Genomic DNA, 14,713 nt, shown 5'->3' on the forward strand with positions numbered 1-14,713 from the left:
TGGATAGGACTTTCACAATGCAATTTGCTACTGTATACAGTCCTCTGTGATGGGCAGATACTGGACTGGATAAAGATTTGGCTGGATTCTCATAGATAGAAGGGTGTTATTAATGGTAGTGGTCCTGCATCTGGACCAGTTACTACTGGAAACACAAGTGTTGAGATAATTACGGGGATCATTGCTCTTTAAAATCCTTTATACATGACTTGATCTAAGGTATTGATGGACTATCTGGAAGTTTATAAATAAATTTATGCAAGTATTGAGACATTAGCTGAGAAATAAAACCGTTACAGTGTGATCTAAATGCAGAGGAGGAATGGTTATGGGAGGAATGATTAATCTAATTTAAGTCAAAGTCGAGCATGAGTATGCCATGTCGCATTTCAAACTAAAGACTGCAATGTGGGCAAAAATATTGGGTGTTATGTACATGAATCTTAAAAGATTCAAAACCCTTGCTGTGAGATTAACCAAATTTTTGGCATGTGTTGTTAGGACAGCCCAATAAAAAATAAAAAACACTATATTGTCATCGTGTAAGACATTGGTTATGCTTCCTTGAGGGTGCTGTATCTAGTGTTGGCCCTTTTACATGGTGGATGATATAGAGAAGCAACATTAGATTAATACCCAGCTTAGAAGCCCTTAGTTAGCACAATAGGCTTACCATAGAATTTACAGTGCCGAGGAAGGCCATTCGGCCCATCGAGTCTGCACCGGTTCTTTGAAAGAGCACCCTACCCAAGCCCTCACCTCCACCCTATCCCCATAACCCAGTAATCCGACCCAACACTAAGGGCAATTTAGCATGGCCAATCCACCTAACCTGCACATCTTTGGACTGTGGGAGGAAACCGGAGCACCCGGAGGAAGCCCACGCACTCATGGGGAGAACGTGCAGACTCCGCACAGACAATAAACCAAGCCGGCAATCGAACCTGGGACCCTGGAGCTGTGAAGCAATTGTGCTAACCACCATGCTACCGTGCTGTTTCGAGAGTTGGGTATTTTTATTCTATGAAAGTAATGTGATGAAGTGACAAAACTCTGCTCATATTAGTAGACTAATCAAATTGGGTTAGGAAGGAAAGGGAGAGATGCATGTAAGTTACCTGATGTAAATCTACTTGCAAAAGAAACTTGTGGGCAGTATGAAACTGCAAATCAAATATTTGCTGTTTCTCTTGTATTCTGTTCAATTCTATTTAATTTTGTTTAATGATGAGTTCTGGTTAGATCATTGGGAGCATTACTTTTTAAAGCATTTACTAAATTTTGTTAAGGTAGAAAGAAACTGTATTCATGTGCAACATTTCATAAGCTCAGAACATCTCTGTTTTACAGCCAATTAACAACCAGCACGGTTGTCTCAGTTGTAATAAGCCAATTTGTGTGCACAACAATGTTCCACAAGCCATTATGAGATAACTCGCCCGATATTCTGTGTTTTTGTCATGTTGATTGAGGGATAAATGTTAAACAGGGCACAGGAAAATTGCCCTACTCTTAGAACAGTGCTTTGTAGTTTATATTTACTTAAGGTTCTTGGGTTCAATCGCAACCAGAAAGACAACACCTGCAGCAGTTGCAGTATGGCCTCGGTATTACACTGAAGTGTAGGTTAGATAAGTTTAAATGGAAATTAGCCCAAGTTTTCTCTTGCACAAATTATACTTCTAAATTTGCACAAGTGTGCAGGGGCTGAGGCATTCACAACTGCTTTCAACCAGACGCGCTATGTGGATGATCCATCGCATTCTCCTTCTGAAATCCCCACCATCATTGAAGCCAGTCTTCAGCCAAAATGATTCACCCCACGTGATATCTAGAAGTGGCTGAGCACACAAAACAACATCCCAGCCACAGTGCTTCTAACCAGTGCTCTGGAATTTGTTGTCATTCTAGACCAGTTGTTCCATTGCAGCTGCAACAATGGCCTCTACTTAACAATGAGGTAAGTTGCTTTGATACATCCCGTCCACAAAAATCAGGACATATCTAATCCTGTTGGTTGCTTCCTCTTCAAGCTTCTCTCATTCATCAGTAAAATATCTTTCGCTGTGCTATAAAGCGCCACTTCTTTAGCAGTAGACTGTTCACTGCTCAGTTTGGATTCTGCCAGGACCACTCCGTTCCAGACCTCAATATAGCCTTGGTCCAAACATGGGCAAAAGATCTGAATTCTGGAGATGACTTGAGTGGCTGCCCCTTGATATCAAGGCAGCATTGAATCAAGTCTAGCATCAAAGAGCCTTCGTAATATTGAACTCAATGGGGAACAAAGGAATAGCTCTCCACTGCCTGGAGCCAAATATATCACAATGGAAGATGGTTGTGGTTGTTGCAGGCTAAACATCTCCATCCAAGTCACAACTGCAACAGCTCCCTGGGTATTGCTACAGACATAACCATCTTCAGCTGCTTTGTCAATGACTTTTTCTCCATCAAATTAGACACTTGTTAATGATTCCACTGTGTTCGGTTTCATTTGTAACTCTTCAGATAATGAAGCAACCATACATACTGGCAGCATGCAGCATGGCCTGAGTAACTTTCAAGCACAGGCTGATGAGTACTATTGTGCTGCACAAGTGCCAGGTAATGACCATCTCCAACAAGTGATAATTTAACCATCTCCCCATGGCGTTCAACTAAATTACCAGTGTCTGATCCCCCATCAACATGAAGTGGTTGAGAGGTTTGAAGGAACTCACCATTGACCAGAACCTTAACTGGACTAGCCACCAAATATTGTGGCTACCAGAACAGATCAGAGGCTTGACTACTGATGGGTTTCCTCCGGGTGATCCGGTTTCCTCCCAAAGATGTGCAGGTTAGGTGGATTGGCCATGTTAAATTACATTTAGTGTCCAAAATTGCCCTTAGTGTTGGGTGGGGTTACTTGATTATGGGGATAGGATGGGGGTATGGGCTTGGGTAGGGTGCTCTTTCCAGGAGCCGGTGCAGACTCGATGGGCCGAATGGCCTCCTTCTGCACTGTAAATTCCATGATCCCCACAGATTCAACAAAGCCCTTTTGTCACCAACAAGGCATATGTCAGGAGTGCAATGGAGTACTCTCTTTATACTTGGACGAGTGCAGTTCCAACATCACTCAACAAGCCCTTCGCCATCCAGGACAAAGCAGCCCACTTATTGCATCATATTTCGTACCCCATTCCCCATTACTAACTTAAACATTCATTCTCTCCAATGCCGTTGCACTTCGGCAGTAGTATGGTCCATCTGCAAGATGCACTGCAACAACTCATCAAGGCCTGTTCAATAAACCACCCAACCCATGACCTTTAATGATTAGGACAAGATAGCAGTTGTATGGGGTCGTCACCACATGCAAGTCGCACGCTACCCTAACTTGAAAATAAATTAAATTTCTTCTTCTTCCCTACCCAACAGCACTGTGGGAATACTTCACCTGAGTTGTGGTTCAAGAAGGTGGGTTCACCACCACCACCTTAAGGAAAATTAGAGGTGGCAATGTAAGCTGGACTCGTGCAATGAACAGATTTATCGGGGGGAAAACTACCTCAAATTAATGGGGAACGTCTGACAATCAGTAGACTGGTATGAAAGGTCACTTTGAAAATGATGAGATTTCATCAAAAAAACCATGTACAACTACTTTGCAGAAATGTGCAAAAATCTGAAACCAGACCGTTTTTAATTTTAAAGACTACAGTATGTAAAATGACAGATGTGAAGATAAATATGTTTAATGATTACTGAGGCTTAAACTAAATGTATTCATGAGGTTATGAGGGTGAGAATCAACTCGGGTTCTAAATTCAGTTTTTGGATTCTAAATTCTGTTGGGTTCTGTAACAATTTAACTTGGGGGGGGGGGGGGCGGTGAGGATCAATGAAATATATTGACTTCAGATCATATATATATCATTGTTGAAATACATTGACTAATAAAAAATGAAACTTATTTGCAGATGATCATTCCACATGTTTCAGTTCACTATTCGATTGAAATAGGAGATCCATCACAAAGGCATCAAATAACAATTATACCAGGGCAGCCTTTAGCTTTGCCACCACCTCTGACCGAAACTGTTCGAGCAACTGGTACCTTCTACGCTGAACAACGAATACAAGTGCAATCCAGTGACCTCTCACAGTCAGTGCAACAAACAATGCCAATGCAAGTCAAAATTCCTCAGTCATTAAGCCAACGGAACAAAGATGCTCCTTTGTCAACCATGCAGATCTCTACTAATGTTTCGCAAAGCGTACGTCAAAGTTTTGTTGTTGGAGAAACCAATTTTAAGGCGCAGTTCGCAATTAGTTATTTAGAAACACAAAATAGTAGGAACAGAAGTAGGCTATTTGGCCCCTCATGCCTGCTCTGTCAGTAAAGAAGATCAGAGCTGTTCCTCAAATTCACCTCTGCTTTCCTGCTTGATTGCCTTAACAATCTCAGTCGATAAATTGTAAATAGTGGAGGCTGAGAACTGACCCCACTGTGCTCCCATCAGTAATGGCCTGCCAACCTGAAAATAATCAGCTTATTCCTGCTCTGTTTCCTTTAACCAATCCGTTTATCCTTGCTAATAAATTATCTGCAATTCCTTGAGCTCATAACTTGTGCAACAACCTATTGTATAAGCCTTCTCAATTATTTCTAGGTGATGCAATAGTACAAATAAGCTATATTCTATTCCATATGGTAGCAAAGGTTCTGCTGTGATTGCTTGCACTTCTCCATTCTCACTTGCATCGTTACTTGAGTAAGAAAGGAAGTAAATGATATCTTTCTTGGAGACAACAGTGGATGCTGAAGTTCCCAGTTTTCAGATCTTTCCCATGGTGAAGCATGCTTTTAATACTTGTGGCCTTCCTGATGAAAGTTACTCCTTGTTAGAAATTATGGATTTGTCTGCAATTTGTTTTCTTTGAGCTTCAACTCGAGTGTGAAAACATAACCAATCACAAAGTACTAATGTTGTTTAAAATCTCTATCCTTCAGGGATGCTATCTCTACTTATTTTAACTGAAATTCTAAAACTTTAGATTGTTTGATATTTTGAATTGTTGCATTAAAAGGTTATTTTTATAAACAGGAGAGTCACCCTCAACAAGATAAACAACAGACAGCAACACATGGTGGCTGTTATGATAAGTAAGTAATGTGACATCCAGTGTAACTAACCCATTCAAACTCTTAGTCTAAGGGAGTTATCCTATTCAAATTATTTAGTTTTAGATTGTAAATAGATAAACCAGTTAAAAATTCTATTGACATACTTTACAATTTTCAGTTTCCTTTAAGAATTTCACTTCTCCGTTGTTGCTGGATAATGTCTTTGTATCTTTCCTTGAGGATGTATAGAGCAACTACATACGGTCTGAAACTTGATGCAGAGTTTCATGATCACGGAAGAACCATGCAATCTGCCGAGTACTTTGCAACTGCAACTAATAGCATGTTTTCTTTGAATTACACATTAGATCATCTCTTGGTCTAAAGTTCAGTTTAGAATTTGTTCAGTGAGGTGGGTTATCCCTATTGTTTTATATCAAGTAGCCTCAAATAAGGAAACCAGAATACTTATCTATGTAGTGTTTAACCATGAAATGGGTATTACATGGTATCCAGACTTCCTTTATAAGGAATCCTAGCTAAGTAGCTTTGTGTTAAGCGAAATAATAATCGTTTGTTGTCACACGTAGGCTTCAATGAAGTTACTGTGAAAGCCCCTAGTCGCCACATTCCGCCGCCTGTTCGGGGAGGCTAGTATGAGAATTGAACCCGTGCTGCTGGCATTGTTCTGCATTACAAGCCAGCTGTTCAGTCCACTGTGCTAAACCAGCCCCTGACAAATACAAATAAGAATGGTGAAAACTGGGGTTAGATTAGGGTTTCTGCAGTGCACACAGCCCTAACATAGTACATTTTTGTGATTATTTGGCTCCAAACAGTATATGTTCTGATGCTGCTTCAGGAAAAGAGATGAGTGATGGATACGAAGGAATTCACACCAGCGGGAAACAGGAGAGCAAAGGTTCAAGGAAGCATCACAAGAGGTCTGCACGCACGCGTTCACGTCAGGAAAGAGCCAGTAAGCCAAAGCTGACACTTCTTAATGTGAGTATTTCAAAGCCTTTTTATGCAAAATATCATAGCCTGACAATTAGTAGCTTTAGTTATCTTCAAAGCACAACTAACATCTACTTCCTTACAGGTGTCAAATGTAGGAGATAAGATGGTAGAATGCCAGCTGGAAACCCATAATCACAAAATGGTAACCTTTAGATTTGATTTGGATGGCGATGCTCCAGATGAAATAGCAAATTATATGGTAAGTTTTATAGTTTAAAGAAATAGTTGAAAAAGATTTGGATTTTATTTATTGAAGTATAATCAAACAATTTTTATCAAATGGAAAAGAACAAATACTTTTTTTAAATTTGTTATTTTTTAAATAGGTAGATAATGATTTTATACTGGAAATTGAGAAGGAGATTTTCATTGAACAAATGAAAGACATAATGGATAAAGCAGAGGATATGCTCACTGAAGAAACAGGGGGAGAAAGATGCTCTACTCACAATATGGGTTTACAGCAAGTTGCTGGCAAATCTGAAATTGAGGGTCAGGTATGTAAGTTATTTTGTGCTCTTGATGTTTCATTGTACTCTGAATAATCAAGTCATACCATTTGACTTTTGTGATTCATCTGATAAATAGACATTTGTTGATTGACTAATAAATAAGTGAAATGCTTTTAAATATTCACATTTAGAAGTGTCAGCTTTCGCTTATTGACTCCTGACGCCAATGAGTGCGTGCAAACCTCTTGTGATGCTTCCTTGAACTTTTGCTCTACTGTTTCCAACTTGCATGAATTCCTTTGTATCGATCACTCATCTCTTTTCCTGAAGAGGCTCAATGTTATTACCTCTTGAGGTTTTTCCTTGCCTGATTGATGCTCTGTAACTACAAAGGTGGAAAAGCATTGATTAACGACTGTCATCTCACTTGAGGCCAATCCAGATCCAACAACCTGCTCTGAAAACGCTGTGCACAGTTTTGACAGCTGCAATAAATTCCAACATAGCAACTGAGATAATCCACAGCATCATAACACAATCAACAACATTCTAAATAAAATAACCCACACTATTATTTTTTTTTTAAAGTCTATTTGCCCTATCTACCAATGTAAAGTTCCTTTTAAAACAAACAATTTTAAAAATCCAGGATCCAGATCTGCATCGAAATTAATCGTTTCTTCCTTGGATCACGCCCTATACATATACCTAGTTTAATCAAAATCCATGTGTTAGTTTTTGAGATATTTTGTTGACAGACAAATGGACTAATGGGTGAAAACATTAACTTTCATGTTGGAGGTAATAAGCATGAGAAAATAAATTGGATTGTAGCATGCTTGCTGAAAGAATACCAGTATTAATAAATTCTGCTGGTTTCCCAATTTGTTTTAAGATTCCAGAGGTAGTATTACCAAAATAACAATTTGGTGTTTAGGTCTGGGTATATTCACCAATTCTCAGAAGATGACATTTTTAATTTAAAAATTAATTCAGACACTTGTAGCAAACTAGGAATAATGTGGGGCGGCACGGTAGCACAGTGGTTGGCACTGCTTTTTTTTAAAATAGTTTTCATAAAATATCAATAACAAAATGAGAAAGAAAAAAGATCCCAACAGGGTCAAGTACAAAACACAAACTAAAAAAGCAACCCCCCAAACCCCTCCCCCCTGTACCTAAATAATAAATTAACATTAACACCCCGACTTAAGACAACAGGTAGTGGTTGGCACTGTTGCTTCACAGCGCCAGGGTCTCTGGTTCAATTCCTGGCTTGGGTCCTGTCTGTGTTGAGTCTGCATGTTCTCCCCGTGTCTGCGTGGGCTTCTTCTGGGTGCTCCGCTTTCCTCCCACTAATCCCGAAAGTCGTGCTGTTAGATGAATTGGATATTCTGAATTCTCTCTCAGTTTTCCAGAGTGTGGCGACGAGGGGATTTTCACAGTAACTTCATTGCAGTGTTAATGTAAGCCTACTTGTGACACTAATAAAGAATATTATTAAATCAACATTCCGATTATGGAATGAATTGCGACTGCCTTAAATCTAAGATTCTAAGCTACATGAAACACAATTTCAGTCTTACAGTAATTTATTAGATAAGACAGTGGTACAAAAAAACTGGTTTAGTCTCAGTAAAGGTATTTGGTTTCTTGGTTTGTGTTCCCCTGTTACCTGAAATTAAATAATTTTAGAGTAATTTTCCATCCATTGCAATTTGGGAGTCATTCAGAAAATGCAAATAATCTGTTGACTTTTTTTGTAAATCACGTTTTTGTGGGGAAAGATATGTTTTGGTGCGCGCCCAAGCCTAGCGTGGCAATTTTATCCTATTTTCTTGTTGGTTGTATGAACAATCGCTACACATGAAGGTATGCACCACTTTTCCATGTTCTCACAGCTTTATTCTCTTCTCATCCTCCAGTTTATCTGCTTACCGACTTTTCTGGTCTAAGCAGAGGCACCAAGATTAATGATTAAGCTGAACCAACTTTGTTGCTGTTCTCTTATCTTTTTCTGTTACTATGGACACGGGAGCATTTATATTGTACTGCTCCAGTTTTGAGGATTTTGTTGCATTATTTGAAAGAATGGGAAAATTCTAATAAAAATATGCACTTTATAAAAATAGGCTTTGCCTTGTGTTCCTGTAGGTTCCAGACTAATGCTCGTACCATTTTTCTTGTCATTGCAGATACTAGCTTCTCAACAATGCCAACAGAATGGTAAGCAATGTTAGCTATCTTCTGTTGAAAAATTTAATGCAGTTTATTATAAAGTTTATTTTTTTAGAGTAGGATCAATATGTTACAGAAATGCTGCATGTCCAGGCGATGATGACAACAACAACTTGCATTTATATAGGTGAGGTAATCATTGTTTTAACCATTTACTTGTTTACAGAGAGATGGCTAATGGAATATTGTTTACGTCCTTTTCCCTGGGGTGTAGATAATAAATGAGGAATGCTGTTTATTCCATATCAGGTCATGGGACATCTTAGTGGGATACAGATGATGTAATTAATGGGGAAGCCAGATCTGCCTGTGGTTTTTGCAGTTTGTAATAATTTGAGTCCGACAAGACAGAAGGATTTTTATGGTTGTTCCTGAGAGGGTATCTCTCCAAAGGTCTGCGCAGAGAACTGCAAGTCACATGATTGCTAACTTATATTTGAGTGGATTTTGAACTGTATTGGATTGTTCTGTTGCAATATATATAGTGGCAGGTGTAATGAAATGAAAAATGGAAATCGCTTATTGTCACAAGTAGGCTTCAAATGAAGTTACTGTGAAAAGCCCCTAGTCGCCACATTCCGGCGCCTGTTCGGGGAGGCTGGTACGGGAATTGAACCGTGCTGCTGGCCTGCCTTGGTCTGCTTTAAAAGCCAGCTATTTAGCCCAGTGTGCTAAATCAGGTGTAGATAGTGAGTTAAAGTTTTTTTTTTTTTTCTTTTTATTTAAGAATTGTTTAACTGTTCATTGTAAAGCAATTTATTTGATAATGTGGTTAATTCAGTGTTTAAATTAAAGTTTGTTTTCACATAAGATACCTATTGATCAGAGTCCTCACTCTTGGGGTGAAATATCCTTTTCTCAGTATTACAAATTGCAAATTGTTTGGGGTTTCTCGATTGGTATTCTAATTTAATATTGGCAGATTTGAAGGGGAGGGAATTGTTAATAACTTCAACTGACCTAGGAGTCAGGAGGGGAAGGTGGATGATCATTAACTCAAAGGAATAAGGTCTAGGGTGCAAGAGATTGGGTCGAATCAACAAGATGAACTTGGAGAGAGCATTTGCAAGGAGAGAAACTAGAGATAACTGCAAACTCGGGTTGGGCAGAGGGAAGTTTGGCATTCCTCATTTATTATCTACACCCCAGGGAAAGGAGGGAAGCAGCAGAGGTGGTTGATTGTGATGTCTCAAGCTTTATTTCACACATATCCAGGAGCTTGCTGCACCTATTATTAGTGGTGAACATAAAGAGAAGCCAGGTGTTCTCTGGCTTCCTTGGTGTTTTTTGAATCGTGGACAAATTTTGTGATTGAGGCTACAGCCTGATGAAGCTTGGAAGTGGCCTAGCCAGATCTGGTATTGAATATTTTAATATTTTAGATCGCAAAGACTTTCAAGTCTCTAACTCTTGGATTTAAAGGACTAGAGATAAGGGATGCACCAAGAGCAAAGAGTAATACTTCTGGTGAGGACAAAGGGCATAAAGGTGGACTATCAAATAGCTTGTAATGGTGGTTGTTAATTTCCAATCCAATATCTTTAATTTGATTTAATTTCAACTGATTGGAACTTAATTTGTGAATTTGGTAATTGATAAATAACTGCTTGACACACTGCTTAAGATTGCAAATGATATAACTACCAGTAAAAATGGATGAGTGATCCAAACAAAGGCTAGCACGGGGCATCATTAACGTTTATTTGGAAGGTGACATCATGTCCGTAGCTATTGTCGCCAAACGTCAACTTGTAAAGAGGCCCACAGTTCACTCCATGCTGGACTCGGGAGGTAAGTGTGGAGGCAAGAGGGAAACACATTACTGAGATGCTCTGACTCTGGTGACCAGAATCAAGTGAAAGGAAGTGAGGCTGGTCCTACTGAACTAAGCAAGTGATATTGGAAGAGAATGATCTGGTCGACCGTGTCAAAGGTTGGAGAAAAAGGTGAGTATGTATTACGTACTGTGGTCACAATAGGTATCATTTCTGAGTTTTGCAAGAGCTATTTGAGAGTTACTGCAAGGATGGAAACTTTAGGGAGATTCAAACATGGAGGTTCAGGAAAATGTGCATGGATTTTGGAATGTGACAGTATAATAATAATCGCTTATTGTCACAAGTAGGCTTCAATGAAGTTACTGTGAAAAACCCCTCGTCGCCACATTCTGGCGCCTGTTCGGAGAGGCCGGTACGGGAATTGAACCCACGCTGCTGGCCTTGTTCTGCATTACAAGCCAGCTGTTCAGCCGACTGTGCTAAACCAGACCCATGCTGAAGGGCTTTTGAGAGTACTGAGAAGTTATAGTTGGGATGGAGGATTTGAAGTAAGGCAAGGGTGGGGAAGTGATGATTGTGAAAATTTGGGTGTCAGTACCCATGGAGATGGTTGATAGCTTTAAGTTCTTGGGAGTCACCATCACCAACAGTCTGTCCTGGTCCACTCGCGTTGATGCAACAGTCAAGAAAGCCCAACAACGTGTCTACTTCCTATGTAAGCTAAAGAAATTTGCATGGCTGCATCGCCTCTCTCAAACCTCTGCAGATGTGCCATAGAGAGCATCCTATTCGGCTGCATCAGAGCTTGGTGTGGCAACTGCTCGGCCCAAGATCGCAAGGAACTGCAGAATGTGGTGAACTCAGCTCAACGTATTACAGAAGCTTGCCATCCTCACATTGATTCTGTATACACGTCTTGCTGCCTCAGGAAAGCAGACAGCATTATCAGAGACCCCTCCCACCCAGGCTTTGCCTTCGTCCAGACCCTTCCATCAAGCAGAAGATACTGAAGACCCGCACATCCAGACATAGGAACAGCTTCTTCCCCACAGCTAGTAGACTCCTCAACGACTCTCCCTCGGACTGATCTGTTTCTGTAAGAACACTATTCACGACACCCTATGCTACTCTTGCTCATGTATTTGCTTTATTTGGCCCCTTGTTCTGCACTGTAACCACTCACTGTTTGTCGATGTACCATTTGTCAATGTACTCTGTCGATTATTCTTTTTTTTGTCAACTATGTACGTCCCCTTGGCCACAGAAAAATACTTTTCCCTGTACTTTGGTACATGTGACGATAAATCAAAATCAATCAATCAGTTCATTCATTAATGAATATGGGTGTCGGTGGCAAGGCTGGCATTTATTGCTGACCTTTAATTGGTCATGAGAAGCCCGTAATAAGTTGCTGTGACCTTCTGCAGGTACTGTGTTGTTCGGAAAGGAATTATGACTGAACCACTTTTTTTTTTTAAAAAGCAGTACATTTTGAAGTTAGGATGGCGTGTGACTCAGGAGCGGAACTTGCAGGGGGTGATGTTCCCATGTACGTACTATTCTTGCCTTTCTACGTGATGAGCTTGTGGGTTTGACATGTGTTAAAGAAGCCTTGGTGAGTTGTGGTGCATCTTGTAAATTTCATGCACTGCAACCACATTGTACTGGTGGTGAGGAGAATGAACATTTAAGATGGTGTATGGCATGCCAATCAAGCTGGCTGCTTTATCCTAAATGGTGTCAAGTTTTTAAAAATGCATTCCAGAGATTTGGCCAGCATTTATTGCCAATTCCTTTTTTAAATATAAATTTAGAGTACCCAATTCATTTATTCCAATTAAGGGGCAATTTAGCATGGCCAATCCACCTAGCCTGCACATTTTTGGGTTGTAGGGGCGAACCCACGCAAACATGGGGAGAATGTGCAAACTCCACACGGACAGTGACCCAGAGCCGGGATCGAATCTGGGCGCCGTGAGGCAGCAGGGCTAACCCACTGCGGCACCGTGCTGCCCATTTATTGCCAATTCCTAATCACCCTTGAGAAGGTGGTGGTAAGGTGGTGGTGAGCTGGTGCCTTGAACCGCTGCAGTCCGTGTGGTATATAGGGAGAGAGTTCCAGGATTTTGACCCAGCAACAGTGAAGGAACGGCAATATACTTCCAAGTCAGGATGGTTAGTGGCTTGGAGGGGAACTTGCAGGTAGTGATGTTCCATGTATCTGCTGCCCTTGTTCGCTCAATGGTAGTAATTGTGGGTTTGCAAGGTGCTGTCTGAGGAGGATTTGTGAGTTTCTGCAGTGCATCTTGTAGATGGGTGTACACTGCTGCAACTATGCATTGGTAGTCGAGGGAGTGAATGTTTGTGGATGAGGTGCCCATCAAGCGGGAGGCTTTGTCCTGGATGGTATCAAGCTTTTTGTGTTGTTATAGCTGCACTCATCCAGGCAGTGTAGAGTATTCCATTACACTCCTGACTTGTGTTACAACATCCTGGGCTAGTTAATTCCAGCCCCAGAGTCACAACACCAAGTGAATTAACCAACTATTCTTATAAAAATACCCAACGTTTTTGGCCCTTGGCTGCCCAATTATTAGTCACCAGATTTGTAAATTGATGCACAATCACTGTTCATTTATAAAAAGAATAATGATGAAATATGCAACAAATACAGTCTTACAAATATTAATAAATACCTAACTCCTACTTAACTTGCCTCCCCAATATATATATTACACACACACACACTTACAAGACAGACAAACACAGGGGTGGAAACAGGAAAAATCATAAGAGAAAAAAGTATTTGCTTCAGATGATGGTTCCTTGCATGCTTTCTTCACAGTCTTTGTTTTTCAGCCTGTACTCACATTTTTCCTGGAAATAGTGTCCCTGCTTCATCAAACTTTGCCGTCAGTTCATGGCCTGCCTTCAGGCCTCTATCGTTTCAGCAAATGCAGTAATCACAGGCTGCAGGCCTTCTGGAGAAAGATCTATGTTCTCTAGTTGATTCACACCAGCTTTTCTGAGGCGAGTTAGCAAATTCTGAACTTGTCTACCCGGCTTGTAATGGTTCTCATGTAAACCAAGTCAGGTTTTCTGCCAGTTGAGAAACACAGCCTTTCTGAAAATGGAGCAGGACCTTTTCCAGGGCTGCCATCAGTCAAACCGAAACCAAACTCAACCCTTGGAGCTCTGAAAAACAATTCCAGAGGGACCAGATCCAATCACCACTTGCCAGGCAGAGCACAGCCTTTCGGGCCAATTCATTGGCCATCAACCAAATCAATCATACCGAGACCCAGTCAATCTCTGATATTGGTGCCAGTCAGTCCAGCTCTAGTTTGAACAAGCACGGTGATCTCTCCTGTTGCTGAAATCCTCTGTTTGAATTAAAGATACAGGCCACTTGCCTCAAAAGACACCTGTCCATTAATCAAAAATGCAACAGCATGAGGGAATAAACAGGAAGGACCCTTACACTTGTGCCTTGTAGATGGTGGACAGGTTTTGGAGAGTCAGGAGGTGAGTTCCTTGCTGCAAGAATCTGAGCCTCTGACTTCTTGTAGCCACGATATTTATATGGCCTAGTTCAGTTAAGTTTCTGGCCAATGGTAACCCACAGGATATTGATAATGGGGAATTCAGTGCTGGTAATGCCATTGAATGTCAATGGGTGATAGTCATCGCCTGGCACTTGTACGTGTGAATGCTACTTACCACTCGTCACTCCAAGCCTTGAGATTGTCTGAATCTTGCTGCATTTGGACATAGACTGTTTCTGTATCTGAGGAGTTGCGAATGGTGCTAAACATTGTGCAGTCATCATCAACAAACATCCCCAGTTCTGACCTTTTATAATGGAAGGAAAGTTATTGATGAACATCTGAAGATGGTTTGGCCTAAAAATCTACCCAGACATACTCATGCAGTGATGTCTTGGAGCTGAGATGACTGACTTCCAACAACCACAACCATTTTCCTTTGTACTAGGTATAACCCCAACCAGTGGAGAGTTTTCCCCAATTCCCATTGACTCCTGTTTTGCTTCATGCCATGCTTGGTCAAATGCAGCCTTGATGTGAAGGGCAGTCACTGTCCCCTCATCTCTG

General features: G+C 40.7%; 1 protein-coding gene across 2 annotated transcripts in view; it reads left to right on the forward strand.

The window, feature by feature from the left end:
* LOC140388402 (serine/threonine-protein kinase WNK2-like) overlaps positions 1 to 14,713 on the forward strand; it is a 282,238-nt gene that overhangs the window by 196,305 nt on the left and 71,220 nt on the right. Inside the window, exons 12-17 of one of the 2 annotated variants that reach the window (XM_072472511.1) lie at positions 3,966 to 4,262; positions 5,094 to 5,152; positions 5,953 to 6,118; positions 6,216 to 6,332; positions 6,460 to 6,630; positions 8,781 to 8,811. In XM_072472511.1, the coding sequence (XP_072328612.1) occupies positions 3,966 to 4,262; positions 5,094 to 5,152; positions 5,953 to 6,118; positions 6,216 to 6,332; positions 6,460 to 6,630; positions 8,781 to 8,811 (841 nt within the window). The remainder of the gene's footprint in view (positions 1 to 3,965; positions 4,263 to 5,093; positions 5,153 to 5,952; positions 6,119 to 6,215; positions 6,333 to 6,459; positions 6,631 to 8,780; positions 8,812 to 14,713) is intronic. The other variant, XM_072472512.1, reaches the window with a different exon arrangement.

Source organism: Scyliorhinus torazame, chromosome 13 (genome assembly GCF_047496885.1).
Source record: "Scyliorhinus torazame isolate Kashiwa2021f chromosome 13, sScyTor2.1, whole genome shotgun sequence".
Taxonomy (NCBI): Eukaryota; Metazoa; Chordata; class Chondrichthyes; order Carcharhiniformes; family Scyliorhinidae; genus Scyliorhinus; species Scyliorhinus torazame.